The sequence below is a fragment of the Mustela nivalis genome (genome assembly GCF_964662115.1).
Source record: "Mustela nivalis genome assembly, chromosome: 3".
In the NCBI taxonomy this organism is placed as follows: Eukaryota; Metazoa; Chordata; class Mammalia; order Carnivora; family Mustelidae; genus Mustela; species Mustela nivalis.
This window is the reverse complement of record NC_139022.1, coordinates 105,539,064-105,563,282: the sequence shown is the minus strand read 5'-3', so window position 1 is coordinate 105,563,282 and position 24,219 is coordinate 105,539,064. Positions and strand designations below refer to the sequence as shown.

At 48.8% G+C, this 24,219-nt stretch overlaps 2 protein-coding genes across 8 annotated transcripts in view; both read left to right on the top strand.

The window, feature by feature from the left end:
- KDM3B (lysine demethylase 3B) overlaps window positions 1-12,084 on the top strand; it is a 70,574-nt gene extending 58,490 nt beyond the window's left edge. For both annotated transcript variants that reach the window (XM_082725474.1, XM_082725475.1), the window contains 9 exons: window positions 1,843-2,109; window positions 2,884-3,055; window positions 3,477-3,567; window positions 3,699-3,829; window positions 5,809-5,928; window positions 6,942-7,081; window positions 7,574-7,750; window positions 8,458-8,592; window positions 10,648-12,084. In XM_082725474.1, the coding sequence (XP_082581600.1) occupies window positions 1,843-2,109; window positions 2,884-3,055; window positions 3,477-3,567; window positions 3,699-3,829; window positions 5,809-5,928; window positions 6,942-7,081; window positions 7,574-7,750; window positions 8,458-8,592; window positions 10,648-10,728 (1,314 nt within the window). In that variant the 3' untranslated portion in view covers window positions 10,729-12,084. The remainder of the gene's footprint in view (window positions 1-1,842; window positions 2,110-2,883; window positions 3,056-3,476; window positions 3,568-3,698; window positions 3,830-5,808; window positions 5,929-6,941; window positions 7,082-7,573; window positions 7,751-8,457; window positions 8,593-10,647) is intronic.
- A 1,556-nt stretch (window positions 12,085-13,640) lies between these two features.
- Window positions 13,641-19,905, top strand: REEP2 (receptor accessory protein 2). 6 transcript variants are annotated; one of them, XM_082725595.1, is made up of 8 exons: window positions 13,905-14,077; window positions 15,954-16,026; window positions 16,318-16,394; window positions 17,486-17,606; window positions 17,837-17,950; window positions 18,272-18,413; window positions 18,509-18,639; window positions 18,714-19,905. In XM_082725595.1, exons 1-8 carry the CDS (start codon window positions 14,046-14,048, stop codon window positions 18,780-18,782), a joined length of 759 nt encoding a protein of 252 aa, XP_082581721.1. In that variant the 5' UTR covers window positions 13,905-14,045; the 3' UTR covers window positions 18,783-19,905. The 6 variants fall into 6 exon arrangements, with proteins under 6 accessions (XP_082581718.1, XP_082581717.1, XP_082581716.1 ...); XM_082725594.1 differs by having other exon boundaries at window positions 18,266-18,413; XM_082725593.1 differs by having other exon boundaries at window positions 18,266-18,413; window positions 18,506-18,639.
- Window positions 19,906-24,219: the final 4,314 nt, after the last annotated feature.

Below are 24,219 nucleotides of genomic sequence, written 5' to 3'. Positions count from 1 at the left end.
CAAGCAGGCAGAGAGGCAGGCAGAGAGAGAGGAGGAAGCAGGCTCCCCGACGAGCAGAGAGCCCGATGCGGCGCTCGATCCCAGGACCCTGAGATCGTGACCCGAGCCGAAGGCAGCGGCTCAACCCACTGAGCCACCCAGGAGCCCCTGTTCTATTTACTTTTAAATCACTAATGCTAGAGTTTGATACATAGTAGGTGTTTGTTAGCATTTACTGAATGAAGGAATTCACAAGATAGAAAATTTAAAAGATAGAGTGAGAAGTCTCCTTCCTATCATTGTCTCCCCACCACCTGTTTCCTTTCTGGAGGTCAGTCACCATCGTTTCAGGGGATTTACTCTCTCTCTCTCTCTCTCTCTATATATATATATATAGTTTCTTCTCCCTGTTTTTACATACATGTTCTACACCTTGCTCTTCTGGTTTCAGTCTGTATTATCTTTGAGATCGTTTCAAGCAAGTACATAAACATGCTTGTCATTCTTTTTTGTGATTAATGGCTGAAATTCAATGAATTGTGGGTTGTTGAGCCCTGTATGATGTGAATATTGGTTTCTCTTTTAGATTCATGAATTTTTAAAAAGTCATTTTTAGCTCTGTTTTATTTGTACATGCTCTGTCAGTTCTCCTTTTCCTTTTTTAGTTTTCCCAGGAAGTTACATGATTACATGTACTCTGTACAGATAATGATGAGTGATATTTCAGGCATAGGAATATCAGGTGTACAAAAGCCCTCTGAGAGGGGCGCCTTGGTGGCTCAGTGGATTAAGCCTCTGCCTTCAGCTCAAGTCATGATCTCAGGGTTCTGGGATCAAGCCCCGTATCAGGCTTCCTGCTCAGCAGGGAGCCTGCTTCCCCCTTCTCTTCGCCTGCCTCTCTGCCTGCTTGTGATCTGTCTCTCTGTCAAATAAATAAATAAAATTAAAAAAAAAAAAAAGCCCTCTAAGTTCTGTGACATTACAGATGTCACCCTGATTTCTGAACCTGAGCTTTCCCATCACCGGAAGCATGTGAGAAATTCTCACTGTGGTGAGAAGTGGGGGCAGAATTGGGATTAAGAGACTTCTTTCAGAATATACATTTCCAATTGAATACTTTGGTTTACCCCTCTATTGGGGTATACTCCCTGGTTAAAAAAAGCACTGCCTTGGGGCACCTGGGTGGCTCAGTGGAAGCCTCTGCCTTCGGCTCAGGTCATGACTCCCAGAGTTCTGGGATCGAGCCCCATATCCGGCTCTTTGCTCGGCAGGGAGCCTGCTTCCCTCTGTCGTTTCTCTGCCTACTTGTTATCTCTGTCTGTCAAATAAATAAATAAAGTCTTTAAAAAAAAAAAAAAGCACTGCCTTGATAAGTCACTTTATTACTTAAGTATTGTATCCCTTGGGCATACTAGCGAGAAAAAACATTTATAACCTTCAAAGTCAATGATCTTTTCCACTCAGCTACAGTATTTTGTGATCCCTGTGGTCTCCATGCAAATCCTTAATATCTCTGGCTGGATGCCAGAGATATTTCTTAGATCTCCAGTCTCCTGAGGCAGAGGGGATCTTTCTGTACTTTTATAAATGTAAAGCAGGATCTGAAGGACAGGAAGATTTAAGATCTTGACTTAACAGACCCCGCCCTTCATTTACAAAAGGCGTTTCAGTAAGTTTTGTGAAACTTAATGAGGTAAATCAGAACAACTCCTTGTGAAGACAGCTGTGCGTTTCAGTAAGTTTTGTGAAACTTAATGAGGTAAATCAGAGCTCCTTCTTGTGAAGACAGCTGGGAGACAGTTTTGTGAATGCTCTTCTCATGGCACCTCAGTCAGACTTACCCAATGGAATTGTGTGTGGCAGGGAGTGAAGAACAAGGCCAGCCTACCCAACTTCCTTGACCACATCATTGCCTCGGTGGTAGAAAATAAGAAAACCTCAGATGCTGCAAAGCGGGCCTGTAACTTGACTGATACCCAAAAGGAAGTGAAGGAGATGGTGATGGGGTTAAATGTGCTGGACCCCCATACCTCTCACTCCTGGCTCTGTGATGGCAGACTTCTGTGTCTTCATGACCCCAGCAACAAAAATAATTGGAAGATCTTCCGGGAGTGTTGGAAGCAAGGCCAGGTAAGTAAGAAATAAGCAATCCACCACAGCTGCCAGGGCAGTTTCAATTCTGTCTGGGAGCCTTTTTGCCAGGGAGAATAAGACATAGTAAGTTTGTTTCAGACAGCCTTGCTACTTCAGGTTATCCTGGATTTTAAAAAAATCAGAAGATTCCTAAACATATAGCATGTTTCCTTATATTTCTATAATTCTATATAGTATGTAGCTCTGTGTTCTTAAAAGGGCAGTTGAAATTTCTGTGAAGTGGTAACTGCCATTAATGACACCTTTAGAGGAAAATCCTTAAGTGTGACATAGGGGTAAGGCAAAGGTGGGTGGAAGTGAGTGGTACTTTTCTAGGTAAATATTTCAAGGCCACACAAATTTGAAGGATAGTGTGATAACACTAATTTTTATACTTCAGCAGGTGCTTGAGAAAGGGGGAGGTTATGGAATTGTCTGGATAGTTTTTCATTCTAGATGTGAGGAAGTATTCTCAGAGGTGGATTTGTCAGCTTTTTGTTCTCTTACCCCAGCATAGTGGTAGATACCTGAGCAACAGAAGTGATTTCTGTGGCCTGCCTCCCAGGGTGAGAATCAAGAATAATGATAGAGTAGAAGTAGTCTCCATTTCCTGCAACTGCCGTGTTCAAATCTTTAGATTCTAAAACTGGGAAAGAATAGTAAATCATGGTAAAGAAGACTACGTTGTCCCAAGAAACCTCTTATTCTGTCCCTTAGCCCTGAGCTAAAGGTATTCCTAAATGGTTCTGATTGGGATTTTTGTTTCCACAGCCAGTGCTGGTTTCAGGGGTACATAAAAAGCTCAAGTCTGAACTCTGGAAGCCAGAAGCCTTTAGCCAGGAATTTGGGGACCAGGATGTGGACTTGGTGAACTGCAGGAACTGTGCTATAATTTCTGATGTGAAAGTTCGGGATTTCTGGGATGGCTTCGAGATTATATGCAGTAAGTAGCTTTGATAATGGCTGACTGAGCATCTATACACCCATCACTACCCCTGGACTCAAAATAAATCTTCTTGGCATGTGGCAGTGGTGAGGGGAGGGTGGTGTTGGTAGAACAGACATTCTGTCCTGGTGCCAACCAGGCAGCTCTCATGGCAATCATATGGCTCCCAGAGCACACCTGGGCATAAGCCCATGCTCCCTTGGGTTGTGTGGAACACTTCACTGAGGAATTGGGTGGAATCCCTGTGAGATGGAAAAAAATATAGCATGTACTAAAGCAGTAGGTGAGGAAAACAAAGCCCACGTAGTCTGTTATGACAGGTTACAAGTCTGAAAATAAAAAGTTAAAACTTTTGGTCACTGAAAAAATCAGGCAGCAGCCAAACTAGCAGATTATGGGAGTGCTTTCTGTCTTCCAGAGCGATTAAGATCAGAAGATGGGCAGCCAATGGTGCTTAAACTCAAGGACTGGCCTCCTGGGGAAGATTTTCGGGACATGATGCCAACAAGGTTAGTAGACCACAGTGGGTCATCTTGAGACACTGGCCTTCCTGGAGCATCTCAAAGTAATTATAGAAAAGGGGACTTTGTGCTTTTTTCCCCCTGTAATAAGTTAAGTCATCTTTCCTGATCTTTTGTAGGTTTGAAGATCTAATGGAGAACCTTCCCTTGCCAGAGTATACCAAACGAGATGGCAGGCTCAATCTGGCATCTAGGCTACCCAGCTACTTTGTAAGGCCGGATCTGGGCCCCAAGATGTACAATGCCTACGGTATGAGGGAGAAGCCCTATTGCCCTTTTTGGACACTGCCATTCCCCATTTCACAATAGAGGGAGATATTTAGGCAGGGTCATTTGTAGAGCTAATGGAGGGCAAAGTGACAGGAAAAAAAAAATGATAGAAAAGTTAACAGTGTCCAGGATGATTTGGGGTTTTCTTTGTATTGTTTTGTTTTGTTTTAGAGGGGGAGGGGCACAGGGAAAGGGAAAGAGAGAGAATCTTAAGCAGGTTCCATGCCCAGCATTTAGTCTGTCGCAGGGCTTGATTTCATGCCCCTGAGATCATGACCTGAGCCAAAATCAGGAGTCTGTTGCTTAACCAACTAAGCCGTCCAGGCGACTCTGTGTGTGCGCGTGCGCGCTATTTTTTTTCCCCCCTTTTCAATTTATTTATTTGTTTGTTTGTTTTTTAAAAGATTGATTGATTGATTTTAGAGAGTATATGAGCAGGGCAAGGTGCAGAGGGGAAGAGAGAAGGGGAAAGAATCTCAAGCAGAATCCTTTCTGAGCATGGATCCTGACCCAGGCTGGATCTCACAACCCTGAGATTATGACCTGAGCTGAATCCAAGAGTTGGACATTAAGCTGACTGTGCCACCTGGGAGCCCCTATTTGTTGCTTTTTTGATTGTTTTATGAGTTTATTTGTTTGAGAGGAGACAGAGATAGAGCATGATCCGGGGGCGTGGGAGGGGAGGAGGCAGAGGGAGAGGGAGAAGCAGATTCCCCACTGAGCTGGGAGCCTGACTTGGGGCTCAATCCCAGGATCCTGAGATTGTGACCTGAGCTAAAGGCAGATGCTTGACCAACTGAGCCACCCAGGTTCTTCTCTCTTTTCTTTCCTTTCCTTTTCTTTCTTTTTTTTAATTTTACTTTTTACTTATTTTTAAGATTTATTTATTTGAGCGAGAGAGTCAGCAAGAGCACAAGTAGGGAGGAGAGGGAGAAGCCAGCTCCCTGCTGACCAGGGAGTCCTGTGTGGGGCTTCATCCCACATGATCATGGGATCATGACCTGAGCTGAAGGCAGACAACTGACTGAGCCACCCAGGCACCCCTTTTTTTCTTTTCTCTTTTCTTTAAAATTTTACTTACTGTTTGTTTATTTTAAAGATTTCTTTACTTTGAGATAATCTTTACACCTGTCATGGGGCTAACCTTAAAACTCTGAGATCAGGAGTCACATGCTCTTATCAGCTGAGGCAGCCAGGCACCCCAGGATGGTTTTGGGTGTGTTTGCCACATCTTTTGTCATATTGTCATATTGCTTTATGTCACATCTATAACTTGTCTATCTCCAATGATTGGAAAGTTTCCTATCAAATATTCTGTGCAAGAAGACATGATTCTTAGTTTTTAAGAGTCTTGATTAAAAAAAAAAAAACAGTGAAGAGATCTGAGTACCATGCTACCCGGCCTGCTCTTATGGAGTCAGAGTAGGACCATAAATCACTGTGAAAGCCAAACTTCTACTGAATGTCAGTAATGCCCATATCAGTTTTGCTTTTTAAGGAGAGATTGTTGTGGGGGGGTGAATCAGTTCATTGCCCAAATCTAATGATAGTGTCATCCAAGCTAGAAATCAATCTTTTTTTTTTTTTTTAAAGATTTTATTTATTTATTTTACAGAGAGAAATCACAAGTAGATGGAGAGGCAGGCAGAGAGAGAGAGAGAGGGAAGCAGGCTCTCCGCTGAGCAGAGAGCCCGATGAGGGACTCGATCCCAGGACTCTGAGATCATGACCTGAACCGAAGGCAGCGGCTTAACCCACTGAGCCACCCAGGCGCCCCAGAAATCAATCTTAAAACACTAAAAAAGAGATGGAAAGAATGATTTCTTAAGATACAGATAGACTTCACTCTCCCACTGTTACCCATTTAAGAACATCTTTGAGTATGTTTGCACTTGTAGGGTCTCTGTGGATTTTTCACAATATTGCCCTTTCACCCTTCATATCCTCCTTTTCTCTCAGGCTTGATAACTGCGGAAGATAGAAGAGTTGGCACAACAAACCTTCATTTAGATGTGTCTGATGCAGTTAATGTGATGGTGTATGTTGGGATCCCCATCGGGGAGGGTGCCCATGATGAAGGTATGATTTCTAGAAGCTATACTTCAGGTTGGTGAGGCTTGGCCTCAGGAGTAGAATCGGAGTCTTCCTCCTCACTTAGAGCCAGTGGTTTCTTCTTAACTCTCTTCAAGACTTGATGCCTAGTAGGCACCCAGTGGATGTTGCTAGATGAAAGGAGGTTCTAGGAGAGAGGAGTGGTATTTGTGTATCTTTGACCGGTCGTCTTTATGGGAATGCTCCCCTTTCCACTAAGTGTATAGCATCAGAAAGATGAAGGAAGGAGGAAGGATCACCTGGCTCACTTGGTCCATCAGCCAGATTACCTGTGAGGTGACAGATGATAAGGCCAGCTCACTGGCACAGAATCGAAGCATCACAGTGATATTTTGCTGCATTTGCACTCCCTCCATCTCAGTGTAAACTTAATATGTGTTAATTATGGACATTTTAGAAAACAGAAAGTTTTAAAGAAAAATAAGTTAACTTAGAGTCTAATGGTTCAGGGATTATCATTGTCATCATTACGGTACATTTGCTGCCACAATTTTGCTTTTAATGCTACACACCTGCAGATCTTTCCACGATATTGTCCTTTAAGGTATTAAAGTAGACAAGCATTAGAAGCCGACCCTCTTAACTTGTCAGAGATGCTTTACATTTCATGGCTTTAAATCCATAGAACCCTTGAGTTTGAAGAGGTCTTGAGGAAGTATATGGAGTCTGTCTACTTACAGTGGGAAATGACCTACAATTTGAACATAAGATGTGGCTACACAGTTTGAGCAGGATATAGTTTTAAAAGAAACCTCTACGCTCCAAAATGCTGAGTTTCTCTTCAGTAAAGAAGATTTAGGGTTTTTCTTCCTGTGTATAGTAAGGTTAGACAAATTTGAGTTTTGATTCTTTGATTCTGCTTTATATTACGCCAGAGAGATTGAGAATTGTAGATATTAAACTTCTTTGAGTTGGATATTTCACTTGACTCAGGTACTGAAATAGCTGGTTACACTGAAAAGTAATTTTGCTGTTTTCAGAGGTACTCAAGACCATTGATGAGGGGGATGCTGATGAGGTGACAAAGCAGAGAATTCATGATGGAAAGGAGAAGCCTGGTGCTTTGTGGCATATCTATGCAGCCAAGGATGCAGAAAAGATCCGGGAATTGCTCCGAAAGGTATGCCCCTGGGTTGGCTCCCAGCTCCAAGATTAAGGTTCTGGGATGCTGCTGACATAGCCTGCTTTGGGTTTCTCCTGTGCAGTCTCTTGGCTTTAAAAACCTGTACCTTTTGTCGGAATTCCCTGAAGGTGCGGTGCCTGGGTGGCTCAGTTGGTTAAGCCTTTGGCTGAAGTCATGATCCTGGAGTTCCAGGATCGAGTCCCGCATCAGGCTTACAGCTCTCTGGGGAGTCTTTCTCCCTCTGACCTTCTCCCCTCTCTCTCACTTTCTCTCTCTCTCTCTCTCAAATAAATAAATAAACTCTTTTAAAAATCCTCTTTAACAAAAAAAAAAATTCCCTGATGGTGTGAATCCACACCTGGAGGATGCTGAAGAGAACAAAGCAGAAGATTTGGCCCACTAGGGACATTGCCTCTATAAGCAGCATTTATGCTGTTAGTAATATTTATGTATTGATTTTTCCATCTGTGGGTTTGGTTATGGCTTCAGGTTGGAGAAGAGCAAGGCCAAGAGAATCCCCCTGATCACGACCCAATTCATGACCAAAGTTGGTACCTGGACCAGACCCTCCGTAAGCGACTCTATGAAGAGTATGGTGTGCAAGGCTGGGCCATTGTTCAGTTCCTGGGAGATGCTGTCTTCATACCTGCTGGAGCCCCACACCAGGTGGGTTCCACTTGGTTCCATGGGCTTCTGTATTTCTGATTTTCTTAGTAATCTAGCAAGAAGTATAAGTGGCTGGATTGGACTGGCTGTTCTTTTTATTTATTTATTTTTTTTATTTATTTATTTTTTTTCATTATGTTCAGTTAGCCACCATATAGTACATCATCAGTTTTGATACATAGAGTTCAGCAATTCATTAGTTGCGTATAACATCCAGTGCTCATCACAATACGTGCCCTCCTTAATACCCGTCATCTCGCTATCCCATCCTCCTACCCCTCCCCACTGAAGGACTGGCTGTTCTTAAACTGCTGCTTATTTTTTGCTTTTTAGTTTCCTTCTGTGTAATTTTAAATGCACATTTAAAAAATTTTTTAAAGAAGGGAGACCATTTTTTAAAAAATGAAAGTCGCAGCTCACCTCCCTGTGCCATACCCCTATTCGGTCCCTTCATCCTGCGTTCTCCAGAGGTAGCTGGTGGTTAACAGTTCAGTGTGTATTTCTCCAGATCCTTTTCTGTACAATTACCAACATTTTCATGTATAAATTTATACTCGCAATTTTTCTGCACTTGTTTTTATGAAAATGGAATATTGGAAGCATTTCTCAAGTTTGGAGATTTTTGTTTGTTTTTTAAACCATATCATAGATGTTTTCTAGGTGTTGCTGACTGTGGCTCTTCTCCCTCTGTACTTTTCCCCTTCCAGGTACACAATCTATACAGTTGCATAAAAGTAGCAGAAGACTTTGTATCTCCAGAACATGTAAAGCACTGTTTCCGCCTGACACAGGAATTCAGGCATCTCTCTAACACTCATACAAACCATGAGGATAAACTGCAGGTAAATAACCCCTCCATCACCCCTCCCTCCTCCTCCTACCTCATTCTGTCTCCTCATCTCCTACTTGGCTACATATGAAAAACGCACATTCTACATCAGTCCTCGTCACATTTCGCTTTTAGAGAATACTCATCTTTTAACATAATCATTTCTGCCATCACCTTCTCTTTCTCTCCCACCGGGAGATAGAGTATTTAGCGCTGATAACTGACTGGATTTGACTTTTCCAGTCAGCTGGCAAAAGCAGTGTGGCAGTGTGTTACAAGCATGTTTCCAAGAAGGGCACCTCCCCAGAGCTGCTTCTCACAGTACGTTTTGGTGCAGATTCAATTCCCTGAAGCCCCGCTAGGACTGCAGTTCATTTCCCTGAGAATTACTGGGTGCTGCAGTGGCATTTAAAGAAAATAATAAGGAAGCAAGATTCCCCGGGGCAGATGTGCAGTCTTTCTGCCACCGGCCAGTAGATTCAGTCACCTTCAACCCTGATCTGATCTTTTTTGCTATTCCTTTTTTTAAATTTTTAGAATATTTCAGCCATAAAAGTTGTTAGACAAAGTCCGTTCACATGGATAGAGGAGGTAACACTGATCCTATAGATAAAATGCATACGTATTTCAGACATCACTGCCATCAGGTCTACTTGGGATGTGTCACCTCCAGCACTCCCAGTCCTCGGTCACTGCTTAATTTTTTTCTGTAGTATTTTTCACTTAACTTTATGCATTTTATCTATTTGTTTCTATCCCTACTAGAATGTAAGCTATTTAAGCTCCATGAAGGCAGGGATTTTACTGTTTTATTCACTGCTTTTCCCTAGCACAATATCTTATACATACTAGGTACACAGTAAATATTTGTTGAATTAGTACAAAAATTTAATAAAGAATAGCAAAAGGGGGCTGTGTGCCCATCATTCAGGTTAAGAATTAAAGCATCATATCCATACAGACAAACAATATTAACACACAGAACAACTGCATTATTGAAGGTTCCGTGTACCCTTCCCCATCCTGTCTCCTTACTTTCCCTCCCCAGAAATCATCATTATCTTGGTTTAAAACTCTTTTCAGCTTGTTACTTAGTGACTGTTCTTCCTGCTTGATGTGTAGATTGTGTTCCTCTTAGACAATTAGAAAATACGTACAAGCACAAAGGGAAAAAATTTCCAATAATCTGACCTGCCAACTGTTGTTTTAGTGCATTCCTGTTAGTTCTAGGACCTTAGGCAAGGTTCTTGACCTCCAGACCTTGGTTTCCTCAGTTTCTCATGGGTAAAAATGGGGATATAGTAGAATCGACCTCGTAAGATGTGGAAAGGATGAAATGAAAGTCCATGTAAAAAACTTACCCGTAGGTGCCTGGGTGGCTCAGTGGGTTAAGCCTCTACCTTTGGCTCAGGTCATGATCTTATGGTCCTGGGATCGAGTCCCACACCAGGCTTTCTGCTCAGCTCGGAGGCTGCTTTCCCCTCTCTCTTTCTCTGCCTGCCTCTCTGCCTACTTGTGATCTCTCTCTGTCAAATAAATAAATAAAATCTTAGAAAGAAAGAAAAAAAAAAAAAGGCTTATCAGTAGTGCCCAGCACTTAACTAAGCACTTAGATGAAAGTGATTATATAGTCTTTCAGTTGGATTCATCATTCTTTTCTGATTATAGACCTTTTAGCCTCTGTGATTTGTGAATCCCCTTTGGAATTGATTTGGGAAGTATGCGGTGCTCGCTGACAGGTTTCCTCATTAATTAGTCTTTATAGGCTGTGTAAAACATATGCTTTTGTGGGGCTCCAGGTTGGCTCAGTCAGTTCAGTGTCTGCCTTCAGCTTAGGTCATGATCCCAGGGGCCTGAGATCGAGCTCCTTGCTCACGAGGGACTCTGCTTCTCCCTCTCCCTCTGCCTGCTGCTTCCCCAGCTTGTGCTCTTGAGAGCGTATGCACGCTCTCTCTTCATCAAATAAATAAATAAAATATTTAAAAAAAAAACACACACACAACATACATTTTTGTTTGAGAATATAATATGGGGCCACCATGAACTGACTGCTGATTGCTCTCTCCAGGTGAAGAACATCATTTATCACGCAGTGAAAGATGCTGTTGGCACCCTCAAGGCTCATGAATCCAAATTGGCAAGGTCTTAGGCACGGAGAAACTCCAGACTCCCCTGTGAAGCAGGTCTTTCACTCACAACACATACAGGGAACGGCGGGGCTTCTCTGCTGGAGCAGAGGCCCTTCACTTGGAGCCAGTGTGGTCAGTATTAACAAACTCTCCAGCCACTCTTTTCTACGCTGCCTCAACACTGAAGGTTGACACAGGAAAGTCGCACTGTTCACACACACAGTTTCAGACTCCAAGCCAAGGGTGCCGCATCCCCATCCTGTGGTCTTTTGGGACTCTGAATTGCCTGAACGTTGCTGGGCTTTCCTGCACATTCTCGTGACTTGAGATCCATGGAAACTGGGAATGTGGGCACACCTTTCTTTTCTTTTTTCTCTCGTGCCTAGTGAAGTGGGAATCTGTTTGGAGGTAGGGGGAATCCCATAACTGGTACAAGTAGGGGCTAACTGCTTAAACATGCCTGGTGGAAGCCTGACAGTGTCTTTGCACGTGACCTCTGATACAGCCCATCCCAGGAGACGGGGTGAAGCCATTCCCCACAATCTCTCCCATGAACACTGGAGTCTTATAGGACCCAGGGAGAACCCACTGCTTTTCCCAGGAGGCTCCAGGATTAGGAAATGTGTGTATTTAGTGAAAAATAGGTTTGTAGTGAAATAGTTACTATTTCATGAAAGTAGATATTTTTAGAATTTTTGAAATACCACAGTTGTTTTCCTGGATTATGAGGAAAGGCACATTACATTTAGTCTTCCTTTCGATAAAAATCTTTGAAAAAATATGATTTTTAGAAATCAACTGCCCATTATAGCACAAAATCAGCCAAAGCAGAATTTAAAAGAATTGGCTTTTTAGGATTCTTTTAGTTTTCTTCCCCTCCCATCTCAGTCGTATCTTGTGGGAACAGCCAATTGAGAAAGAACTTTGTCGTGTCTGAGCTGTGGTGTGTTTTACAAATATGCACACTCATGACACAGGAACCATTTTCACCTATTACCAGCGTTCCCTTGGGACTCCTCTTACACTTCCAAATGCTAAGGAAAGTTTGATTTCCTACATGAGGCTTTTGTTTTTTGGGTTTTTTGTCCAGAAATATTTTAAGCAAAACTTTCCAACTCCGTGGAGTTTTATTAAGAATTTATTTGAAAATTATGGAATTCATTGGCCCATAGATACATTGGAAAATGTATCTATCTTCTTTCCAGCTGTACTGTAGTGCCCTGCAGGCTTGTTTATATGTTCACAGTTACCTTTTTTTTTTTTTTTTTTAATAAAAGTCATTTACTGTAGAATACTTTTAATTTCACTTTCTGTATTTTAATTTTGTTGAAGGGCTGATTGGGATTTCCATGTTCTTATTAAAAATCTAACAAATCTGTTTGGAGTGGACTAAATTCTTCCTGTGCCAGCCATTCTAAAAAGTGAAGGCAGGTTGAATGTGGGTTGAAGATGGAGGATGGTTCACTTTCATATCTTCATTACATTGCTGCTTCCGATTACCCTTTGCTTCCTGAATTTGAGCCTTTTTGAGAGCGGAAAGTGCCAGGTCATTGTGGTCTGTGGGCTTGGGGTGGGGAGGGTGAAGGGAAAAGGTCACTTGAGTTAGAAGGTGGGAGAAAAGCTGGGTTTTCCACAGTTTATGCTGTGTGTGAATGGAATGGGAAAGGTGAGGTCTTGATCTTCCTGCAGCAGTCAGGAGTGAGGGGGATGGGTGATGGCATGAGTAAGGTTTTGGGCAATTAGTAACAGGGTTCCTTAAAGCAGGTGGCCTGGCTGCCCACATAGGAAGCCGTGGATCCACCTCAGAGTTGATGGGAAAAGACCCAAACGGGTTTTGTTTTGTTTTTTTAATCGAGCAGTAACTAAAATGACTTGAGGAGTGAGGACAGACTACATTCCCATTAGAAAAGGCCTTTTGAAAAGGAAGTTGTAAAGAATAGCAAGAGGGGTCATCAGAGGCTGCTTCTCCAGACCCTGTTGGAAAACATCTTCCAAAGTGTTTGAGCCTGGAAATACAATTATCAGGGTGGAAATAGACCATTGTGTGGTTCAAGGATACTGAGTTTGAATAGGACCATAACTGAAATACAGAACTCTGAGCATTTCCTTTCAGCCTGGGTGGGCATGGGTCGAAGCTGTGATCACCAGAAGACTTACACCTCCACTTAAAGAATGCAGAAGCTTTGAAATGGGACAGGAAAGGAAAGCTTTGGGGAGAAAAGGGGGTTGCAGAGGTTGGAGCTTTGTTGCTTTGGTAAAAATCAGGAGGCGGGCTAGCCTACATTCTGGATATAAATGTCTTCAGAATTAGGGCATACACTGCTGCCAGCGTTTGCTGATGGGGGTGGAACTGGAGCTCCTGGATCCATCTCCAACCTAGACATCAAGCCTCCAGCCCTTCTGTTTAAAGAGGGTCTGTCCTGGGGTATTCCCCTTGAGAGCATGGGCTCATTACCCTGCAAAGTGGAGCAAATGACAACCTAAAAAAAGCAGATGGGGGGGTTCCTTCTCCAACTGGGGTGATTGGTGATGGCCAAGAAGGGGTAAGGTGGACAGGTGCAACCATCCTTGACCTCAGGAGTTGCTGGGCGGGTGTCTTTACAGGTCCTGTAATTGGGGAGGACAGTTTGCTGGTCAGCAGTTGGGAGAAGTGGCCTGACTAAAGTAGATTTTATGGGTTACATCTTGGCAGCATGACTTAGTGGTTTTGTGACCTTGGCAAATTACTGAACTTCCCTAAGCATTCCATTTCCTTATCTTCAAAATGAGGATAATTCTAACCTCTGTCATGTGGAATGATAGTGAGGATTCCGTGAAATAATGCGGGTAAAGCTCTTACCTCAGGGCCTGGCCGTTAGTAAGCACTGAATAAGTCATTCCTCAGGGGATGTTGAAGCCTTTTCAGCCTGGTGTGGTCAAGGCAGGAGGGCTAGGATTTGGGGATTAGGATGTCAGGATGGAACCTGAAGGCCTGTGAGGACCTCAAACCAGGGCTTGGAATCCAAGAAAGAGGAACAAGCGATTAGAGAAAGGCAGGGTGCTGAGGGTCAAAGGCGCATGCCCGGTGGTAGCAGGTGCAGGGGGGCGCGCTGCCGCCGCCACCACCGCCGGGGCCTCCCCTTTAAGAGCCGCCACCGCCCACGGCCCGCCGCTGCGGCAGGGACCTCCCCTTTAACCGCGGCTGCTCGGCGCTCCGCGGCCCCCGCGGCGGCTGCTGCTGCTGCGGCTGCTGCTGCTACTGCGGCTCCTGCTGTCGCGGCGGACGCCGCCCGACCTCCGGCACCTGCATCCTCGGCCCGGGCGGAACCCGCCGGCCCTCGCCCCGCCCGGCCCCGCCATGGTGTCCTGGATCATCTCCCGCCTGGTGGTGTGAGTGCGGTGGTGGCGGGGCGCGGCCGGCTGGGAGGGGGAGGGGGGAATAGGGTTGGGGGGTGAGGGGTGTGTTGAAGCCCTGGATGGACCGCTCCGTGGCTTCATACAACAGTCACCTAAGGCACATCGTCCCTATTTGGGGTCCCCGGAGACAAGACATGGGGTGTAGGACCTAGGACCGGAGCGGGGCATATTAGAGGAGCCATAGCACGCCCGGCTTCTCATCCCTTTTAATTTTCTTGCTCCTTTGCCCTCCCTCATCCCAGGGCTGGGCAGCATGGCTTGATTTATGAGGGGAGGTGGCATGTCCCCTCCCCCACCTAGCAGATGTCCGCTGGAGGGGCAACTCAGACCTGGGCCCTCATCTCCCTGTGGGGAGAGAGCTAATGGCAGAGTGGAAAGCAAAGCAGGGCCTCTTCATTCCATAGCTTGGGGCCATAGCTAACAGCCTTGGCCTCTACCCTCTTCTACTATCAGGACACTGGAGATGAGGGCACTTGCACTAGAGTCCCCCCAGGGAGGACGTCTGGGTATTGGGAAGCAGAGATCCCCGGAGCACAAAGTGTGGGAGGGAACCGGGAGAGGATATGTGTGTTCAGCCTGGATTTGTGAAAGGCACAGAGGGGACTGCGTTAGGTGGCCTTCATTCCAGGCCAACCACAGTGTGGAGCTACCATTCCTGCCTCCTCCTCCCCCCCCCCCCCCGGCCCCCAGGAGGGAAGGCTGCTCCCACACTCCACACTTTGTCCTTGAGGAGTCCGCCCCCACCCCATCTCCACAGGTCAGTTCAGAAGCGTCCTGTTCTATGAGGCAGGTTCCTGTGAGAACAGGCACTACCCACACATTGTCAAGCAACTGGGCCTGGGAGGGGCTCTGCCTGGGCCTCAGCTAACCCCTGTCCCGGCTCAGGACCCTGTCCCTCAGCCTCCACTGTGGGGGACTGACAGCCCAGGGTTCCCTCCCTCTTGCCTTCTTCCCGTTCAGTTCTGTTAGATGCTTGTGTTCTGGCTCCCTCTAGACCTACCAGGATCTCCCTTCTTCCTCCCCCATCCCACCACAGAGGGAATCTTGGGGCCTTGTGCCTCCCTGTGGCCTTCAGAGTGGCTGCTTCTCTTACCTGGATGAGCTCCCTGAGGGCATCATTCCTCTTATTCCCTCACCTGTGCCCTTTATGTGGTCTCCAATGGGGTCACTACCTGGTTGTACTCCATCCAGAGTCTCCAGCCCAGCGTTCCCACTCCCTTGAGCTTGGTTCCAAGGCTGCTTACATGAGGTAATAAACCTTTTTGCCCCTCTAGGGCCTCCTGCCCCTGTGCCCTCTGCTCCCCAGGTCCCCAGGGCCACAGTGGTGCCTCCGACTGCCACATAGAGGCCCTGTTGGGCGGTATCACATTCCCTTACAGACCTGGCCTTTCCCAGCCTGGCTCTGAGACAGGAAAGTAGAGGTTAAGGGCAGATGGGTATGAGTGAGCACCATATCTGAAGAAGGAAGACATCTATGGTGGTGACCAGACCCCCCACACACACACTCTCCATGATATGTTTATGCTTAACCAGCGATTATGGCTAAAGAGACCACACTGGACCCTCTGGCCTCTGGGTCTTTCTTCACCTAAAGGGTTGGAGAAAACCTGAACAATAAAGGGGAAAAGGCATCACCCTAACCATCCAGAGGCCTCTACGCTTGTGTATTACCCAAGGCTGAACTACTTTGACCATAACCACTGATCTGAATTCATCAGTCCAGCCGATGTGGCACTCTGGAGTTCTGTCCTTCTCCCCTTACCTACCCAGGGACTGACTGATGCAGAGCTGGGAGGGAGAGGCCACTGCTCTTGGCCGAGGGGACCAGTAACCCTGCCTGCCTCCCTAGGCTCATCTTTGGCACCTTGTACCCAGCCTATTCTTCCTACAAGGCCGTGAAGACAAAAAACGTGAAGGAATATGTGAGTTTGCGACACTTCATCTCCCATTCCACCCACCACATGGCGAGATAGGGGAGGACCATGGGTCACATTACAGACTGGGTGACTTTGTACCAATGCCTCAGCACTAAGGAGACCCTGCTTCCAGAAGGTTCCTTTGTGTTCCTTTCCCCCAGGCCTGGTGGGATCCACAGGCAAAGTTGAGATCCTGAGTGTCCCTTCCCCACCACACCTCCAGCATAGTTGGCATCAGAAACGGGCTCCTGGGTGTTCCCTTGAGACCCCAGCTGACACTATCCTCTGTGCCTTCAGGTGAAATGGATGATGTACTGGATCGTCTTTGCCTTCTTCACCACAGCTGAGACGCTCACGGATATTGTGCTTTCCTGGTGAGGTCCAGCATCCCCACCCCTGCACCCCAAGGTCAGGGTTTAGACTCTCTACCCCACCAGCCAACCAAAGATTGAGAGCCGGGGTGGAGCCCCCCACAGTCCCATTGGTCCTGAATACCCACCCTCCCTGACATAGGTCTGGCTTGATCAGTAGAATAAGAGAAAGAGCCCCCACCTTTCTTTCTGGTGGCAGCCAAAGCACCCCTATTGAATGCAGATTATAGTTTTGTAGGTCTCAGTTTCACTGTTGGTAAAATAGGATTCAGTCTTGTAAAGTTCATACTAGTATTTCAAAGCACTACTAGACTATGTTACGAGCACTTGGAGGACAGAGAATGTCTTAATTGCCTATATGTATATTCACAGCAGGAGCTCAAAAAATGTTTATCGGGTGAGTATATGCCTCTTGGAAGAGAGGACTAACAGCACAGAATATTGTAAGACAGAAGAGAGTTTTATGGAGAGGTAGAGGAAAAAAGATGACTGCCTTTGTAGATTGTAAGGACCAGTGGCCCTTGAGAAAACAGTTTTAGCAGAAGTTGAATGGGGTCAGATTAGGAAAGAATAATGGGTTAGAAATTGAGGACAGTGAGCATGTATGCTTCTCGACACAAACAAAGCAAAAAGCTTTGTGAGAGTGTAGGAGATGTGAAGGAGTCTGTGGCCTAAGGAAAAGGAGCCAGGGAATGGACAACAATCCTTAAAAGCAAGAGGCATGTCATGACAGCAAGGGACGGGAGTCTTCCTCATGAGGGGGGAGGTCAGGAAGACAAGGGGGTGAGGACCCAGGAGCAGACCCCGGACAGAGGAGTAGGAGTCTTTTGTCAGAGTAAGATGCCTAGTGCAGAGAGCCACTGCTGGGGGTTGCGGGGGTGGTTAATTCTTGCTGGGGGCACTTCTCACCAACCCACTTGGAGTCTCAGCTGAGCCTCCCATTCTCCTGGAGATGAGAAATGCCCAGTCACCCGAGCCACGTGGGGACCCCAGTGCACTAAGGGGTGGGGGGCTAGCCAAGGTCTTGCAGGGGATCAGCTCACCCCCTGAGTCCCTATCCCAGGCTCTACCACTTGCCTCTCTCCCACCAACAGGTTCCCCTTCTACTTTGAGCTCAAGATCGCCTTTGTGATATGGCTGCTGTCCCCTTACACCAAGGGCTCCAGTGTGCTCTACCGCAAGTTCGTGCACCCGACACTGTCCAACAAGGAGAAGGTTTGCCCCACTTTCAGCTGACTTCCTCGCCTGCCCCAGGCCGAGGCAGCCTAGTGCCTGTAGCTGTGTACATTTGTGGCTCTCCCTGTGGGTGCCCAGAACCTGAAGTGATCTGCCAGGGCCCTGGCCTCCTGGAGCAGGCTGTGTGCCTTTGTCCAGGTGAACAAAGGCAGGGCAGGGCCTGGCCAGTGGGGCCCACCCCTCACCTCCCTTCCCCTCCAACCCCTCAGGAGATCGACGAGTACATCACCCAGGCCCGAGACAAGAGCTATGAGACCATGATGAGGGTGGGCAAGAGGGGCCTGAACCTGGCTGCCAATGCCGCGGTCACAGCCGCTGCCAAGGTGAGATGAGGGCAGACCCAGGCTCCCAGGACTCTACCTTGCCTGTTTCATGCCCCTGGCCAAGCCCCTTTTTGTTTACTCTGTCCTTGGGGCTCTGCCAGCCCCGGGCTGTGTGATTTCCACTCCCTGGGCCAGATTCCTCATCTGTCCAAAGGGACGGTGTGTAGCAACGCCACCCTGTCCGTGCTGCTGTAGGACAGGGTGAGGACATTGTGGGGAAAGCACTGAGCTCGGGGGCTGCTCGTGCTCCATGGTGACCTCTCTCTCCACCCCGCCCCTTCCTCCGGTTCTCCCGGTGCGTGGTGGTGACCCTAGGGCCAGGGGGTGCTATCAGAGAAGCTCCGGAGCTTCAGCATGCAGGACCTGACCCTGATTCGGGATGATGATGCGCTGCCCCTGCAGGGGCCTGACAGCCGGCTCCGATCCAGCCCCGGCAGCCTCCTGGACACCATCGAGGACTTAGGTACAGGCAGGGCTCCAGGCTGGGAGGGCCAGAGGGCATGGAGGCCAGGCGAGAGAGCCGCCAGACCTCTGCTCTCCTTTGCTCCCCCAAAGCAGGAGATGACCCTGCACTGAGTTTAAGGTCTAGCACGAACCAGGCAGATCCCCGAACAGAGACCTCTGAAGATGATATGGGAGACAAGGCCCCTAAGCGGGTCAAACCTGTCAAAAAAGTGCCCAAAGCTGAGGTGAGAGCTTGCGGACATGGGGAGGGGATGTGAGCCTCGGCTGAGCCCTCTGACATCCTCTCTCCCTCCTACAGCCATTGGCTTCCAAGACACTGAAGACCCGGCCCAAGAAGAAGACCTCTGGCGGGGGTGACTTGGCTTGAGGTCCTGACGCCCCACAGGCTGTAGAGCCCCTGCTCCACACTGTGCCAGTAGCCCATGTGTCTCAGGCCCCAGGTCCCCTCCGATGGCTGCCTGCCCAGTGACCACTCCTCTGGAGGGGCTTGGAAAAGACGAGGGAGGCCCTGCTGTGGGGGTGGAGGGTAGCGGCTGGAGGAGTTCCTGAGGACTGAGCCACCCAAGGAGGTGGGGGCTCCATAGAGCCAAATTGCTATTCTCCCTGCTCCAGTCCTGTCCCCACCCACCCAGTGCCTTGCTGAAGACCATGGCCATTCCCTTTTCTGAGGTCCTAACATGCCCCCACTGCTCTCTCTGGGGTGGGGGTGGGGGGTACTCACAGCCCAGAATGACCAGAGATGGGCCCGAGGGTACCTGGGAGACCAGGAAGGAGTGGAGAAGGCTTCAGAGAACCTGGGCAAGAGCTTAGGCCTTAATGTGTGTTTGAAGGACCAGGATGGCCAGGCCAGAGCTACAGTTGAGGGTAATGGGTAGGGCTGTGTGCTATATGTCTCCATTAAAAAGAAGTGGGGTTCTGGGGGTATGCGTGTGAGAGTGTGCGTGTGTGTGTGTGTGTGTGTGTGTATTTCTGGGTCTAGGGCTGGGGTGGGGGGGTTGGGTAAAGGACTTTCCTGCCAGCAGCTACCCCCCCACATCTCAAGCCCCTCCCTGCTGTCGGCCTTCTTTCCTACTCTCAGACCACCCTGAGAGGATGGGATTCTGAGGGCCTCTTACCTCCTCCTCCACCCTTGATAGCCTTTCGCCTCTTCCCCTTCCTGCCCTGCCCCTGTGCTGGGCTCCTCTGCCTCAGGGCCCACTGTAGAGGCCCCTGCTGAGCCAGCTCCTTTCCTCATCACCTGGGGGCTCATCTTCCTTTCCCCCAGAGCCCTCTTGCTGTGCCAAGCAAACTGGGCCCCACGTGAGCAGACTCTTAGGAGCCCAGCCTTTGCCCCCACACTCTACCCCCGCTTCTACCATGGCTTCAGTCAGGGCCAGGAGAAGTGTGTGAAGAAAAAAAAAATTTAGGAGCCAAAAGGCTTCCAATTCTGTGGAAAGAGGGTGCCCATTGGACCTTTGGCCCTGAATGAGCCAATAAACCGAATTCTGGCACCTCATGCGTTTCAGCCTCTGTGTTTTGTTCTCACCTGTCCCATCCACGGGTGAGAAGGACCTCAAGTGAAAAGCAGAGCCCAGCTGTGGGGGGGACGGGGGAAGAGGTCGGACTGTGGACCCCAGGAGTTCCATTCTCCAAGATACGAGATGGGCTTCAGCTGGTTCCATCTGGGGAGATGGTTTGGAGGCTCAAGGTACAGCCAGGGGAGGGTTGCCTTGGTGGTTCAGTCAGTTAAGGGGCTGACTTCTGATTTCAGGTCAGGCCCTAATCTCAGGATCCTGGGATCAAGCTGTGCTCAGCGGGGAGTCTGCTTCAGGATTTTTTTCTCTCCTCTGCTTCTCCCCCCTGCTTGCTTGCCGTTCTCTCTCTCTCTCAAATAAATAAATAAATCTTTAAAAAAAAAAAAAAAGATACAGCCAGGACAGTAGAAGGGATCAGGACTTGAGGGCTGGGGGCCCCAACCCTCAAGGTTGTCTTGTCCCTCAGAATCCTGCCCAGAGACCTCCTGCCCCAGTGGACCTTCCGGTACCTCATAGAAAGTTCCGGTGTAAGCTTTAAGGACAAAGACCTTCATAAGGCTCCCAGGGAAGGAGGGATAGGATTTGGGGCTGCTGGGCAGGGCGGGGGGATTAGATGGCCACAGGGCCCAGAAAGGCTAAAGAATGTTGGAGAGGAGAGCTGTGAGCCAGAGACGCTGAAAGGAAGAGACAGGTAGGCTGACGGAAGACTGGGTAATGGGGAACCAGCCTCATAGTGTATGTCTGACCCTGGGGACAGAAGGAGGACAGGACCAAAGGCTGGGGCCAGAGAGGCCGTCCCTGTGGCACCTGGAGGGAAGCCTTGAGGCTTGGGCTGCTGGGCTGGGTTGGAGGAGAAAGGGAGCGAGGGGGAGCATATGGGGTCTGAGTCCTTGGGAGCTAGAGCCAAGGCCACCAGGGGCCAAGGGGCACAGCCGGCTGGGAGTGAGACCTGCAAGGCGGTGCCCAGAGAAAGGGAAAGGATGGCACAGGAGCAGTGGTAGCATGGGAGGAGAAAAACAAAGGAAAAGAGTGGAGAGGGAGCGGGTAGAGAGAGCAAGGCAAGGAGGAGGAAAGGAGAAGGGAGCGGAGAAACAGCCGCATGCACAGCCTTGTGGAAGGAAAACAGAGGCAGAGTACAGGGTGGGGCACAGCGTGTGTGGTGGCTTGGCCCCAGGTCTGCAGAAAGTCTACCGACTTTCCCGTCCCTTCCCCAGCATCACAGAGGTATGTCCTCCTGCCACACTTGCGCTCAACTGGCCAAGAACCTCCCGAACTGACGTCGCAGTGGAGGTGGGGCGAGAACGGTCCTTTTCATCTTCCCTAGAGTCCTCCAGTCAACAGATCTTGGAAGGTTATTCCTTTCACCACTGGCCTCTGGGCAAATTGGCCCCTTTCTCTCTCTGAAAGGAGAGGATGTGTCAGGATAGAATTCAGGAGAGAGACTTGCTTGTTCTAGAAAGATCTCCAGAGAGTAAGATGCTGCAGTCTCAAGCTAGCAGCTACCATATGGTCAAGAAACCAGGTTAGGCCCTCTCTAACCTAAATCCCATTTGCTGCATAACATGAACATGCGCAAGAGCGCGCGCGTGCACACACACACCACACACAAACACCCCTGCAGTGACCGGTGGCTAAGGAGGTCACTGCCAGTTTCCCTATGCCAGGCTCTCTGTGCACATCTGGTTTCTCTGTGTCAACAGGAACATGCTCAGATTTCCAAGCTCCTTAGTCTGTTGCCATGGGAACATTCAGTCAGTCTCCTAGAACTCGGCACTGGGCCTGGCCCCTGTGGTGCAGGGGAGGAGAGGAGAGGTGGAGGGTGACAATGAGATGGAGGGAAAGGCTCCTGGGAGGGGCTGGTGGGACACATTTGGGTCAAGGTGACATCTTGCTATCTCATTCCTTGGGACCACCTGCCCTCTCCCGTCTGTCTCAGTAGACCTCTAGGCCCGAGCAGTGGGGAAAAGATGTCAGAACAGAGGCTAGAGCTCTGTAGAGGATTCTTGATCACTGCCTGGGTCACCAGGAAGTTATTGAGGGATATTAGCTTTTGAGTGGGAGCTGAGGTCCGTCTAGCCCTGTGTCCCATGCTCAAACCATCTTGGGGACACTGGGCAGCCCTCCAGGTCTGAGGTCCCTGAAATAGAATGTCCTCAGGGCTGGAGCTGCTTTAGCTGGCTCCCCCTCCCTTTCTTGTGTGTGTCCCCCACCCTGAGAACCTGCTTAAAATGGGATTTCCAGGCTGTGACGTCAGAGGAAAGCCAGCAGCAGTTCCAGCCTGTGCCAGCTCTTCCTTGATCAGCAGGGCTGAGCCGATCCTTGCTCAGCCTGGAGGAAAGAGCGTTAGCAGAGAAGGGAGGGTTTCTGAGGGCTCTGAATCATGGTCCCCGTATCAGTGCCATCCATGATAGTAGGGAGAGACAGTAATAGGGAGAGGCAGGCTAAAGCCACAGCTGGCTTCCTCACAGCCTTAAATTTCAGCCAGTTCGTGGTCATTTCCCTCCCCAGTTTGTCTAGTTTTTCCCTCTCTATACTGAGTCAGGCCTTCCTGGTGGAGGAGGGTACCTCAAGTATTAAAGCCATTTGGGTTCTGCCTGAGAACTTGTCCCATATCTAGGCTGGAGGCCGGGAGGGATCGGAGGGATACCTGCAAGGATGGAGAAGCCCACTAGGTGGCGCAGCTCACTCTCAGTGTGGGATTCCCCACCCCTGCGGGGGAGACTCTTCATGCAGTCTGCCTAAGGTCTGGTGAGCAGGGCGTCTCATGCCCCACTCCGTGGAGTTGGAGATTCATGAGGAAAACATCCTTACAGGTGCATGAAACAGCTATGGATTCTCAAACCATCACTTCCCAAGCCCAGCCTGTGTGCCCACACCCAGTATTCTCACCAGGGGATGGTCAGACCCAAAGGGCAGGTACTCCCCTTGGGTGAGGATCAGGCACCCTCCTGGAATCAGAGGAGTTGCCAAGCTGACCCTGGAAGGGCCCTGCAGCCCAAGGGACCCAACATGGGTTTCTGAAATGATTATCTAGAGGGACTGCTGGAGCTAATTTCAACGTCAGGTGAGGAGAGGGACTTAAGATGTGGCAAAGGATAGGGAACTTGGGAGGGCAGGTTAGGTCCAGAGGGAAGGAAGCACACTTGGCCACAGAATTCTCTGGATATGATTTCCCTGCTGGCCACAGTGGCAGTCCCAGGCCTGCCCCAGGTTTTCCTATTTCCTGCCGCTTCCCTTATTTTCATCTGGGGCACTGCAGGATTTAAAAAGGAGAGAAAAGACCCTAATTTCCAAGCGCTGGGATCCCAAGGTACTTTTGCAAGAGCCAAGGCTGGGGCTCCTTAGTGACCTACCTTTCTCTGACCTCTTCCCCAAAATGACCCCACCAGCCCTGCATCCCTAATGAATTACCCTCTCCTTTTGTCCCAGCCAGATGAGTGATCAATAAATAATGCTGCTTGAAATATTGATGGCGAGTTTTACACAAGCATCCCTCAGCTGTGCCTGCCATTGGGGAACTCGAGAGCTGACAGAACTGCATGGCCCCCCAGAGAGCCCTCTCCTCTCTCTGCCAGCAGAGGGTCTATCTTTGCCAAGATTTCAACCTGTTCCCATCTCAGCCAGAATCATGAGTCACTCCCATCAAGTAAGGAGAGGGAAGGTACCCCAGAGACTCAGCCAGCAACTTCCAACCTGGCAAGCATCAGGTAAGCCAAACCAAGCAGAGACCCTTCTTGATACTTCTGCCTCAAGACAAAGAGATCCCATTTACTATGTTCCACGTCCACCTTGGACCTGAGTGATAACTCAGAAGGAGACCTGCACGTTCCCTGTCCCCTAGGTTGACTGTTTAGAGCATGAGCAGCAAGGACTCACAGGCTCCCAGACTTCTCTGGCCCACATCACTGTCATCTGGTTTTGTTGTCCCTGGAAGAAGGGGAGAAGAGAAGAGGAGCAGGTGGAAACTCTTGAGCCTTCTTGAGCCCAACTCACCCGGTGCCAGCGCCCTCCGTGGCAGAAGCCAGGCACACTCAGATCTCTGTGTGCACAGTGCCTTCTGCCCAGGCACTCTTGTTCGGCTCCACTTGTTCAGCTCCTGCCTGCAAGTCTCAGCTTGGATGCGATGTCCCCACTTCATCCCATGGGGTTCCTGTGGCATCCTGCTCCTCTTCCCAACACTTCCCCCTGGTGGTCATTGCCTATTTCCCCACCAGACTGAAAGCCAGAGTATAGATGATGTCTACCTGGCTCACGGTTTCCCCAGCATCTAGCACACAATAAGCCCTCGGC

Coding starts and splice junctions, on each gene's coding strand:
- REEP2 (XM_082725590.1), top strand. CDS start 13,766: ATGCCCGGTGGTAGCAGGTGCAGGGGGGCGCGCTGCCGCCGCCACCAC. Junction 17,607..17,836: donor CACTGTCCAACAAGGAGAAG/GTTTGCCCCACT, acceptor CCAACCCCTCAG/GAGATCGACGAGTACATCAC. Junction 18,414..18,505: donor GGACACCATCGAGGACTTAG/GTACAGGCAGGG, acceptor GCTCCCCCAAAG/CAGGAGATGACCCTGCACTG.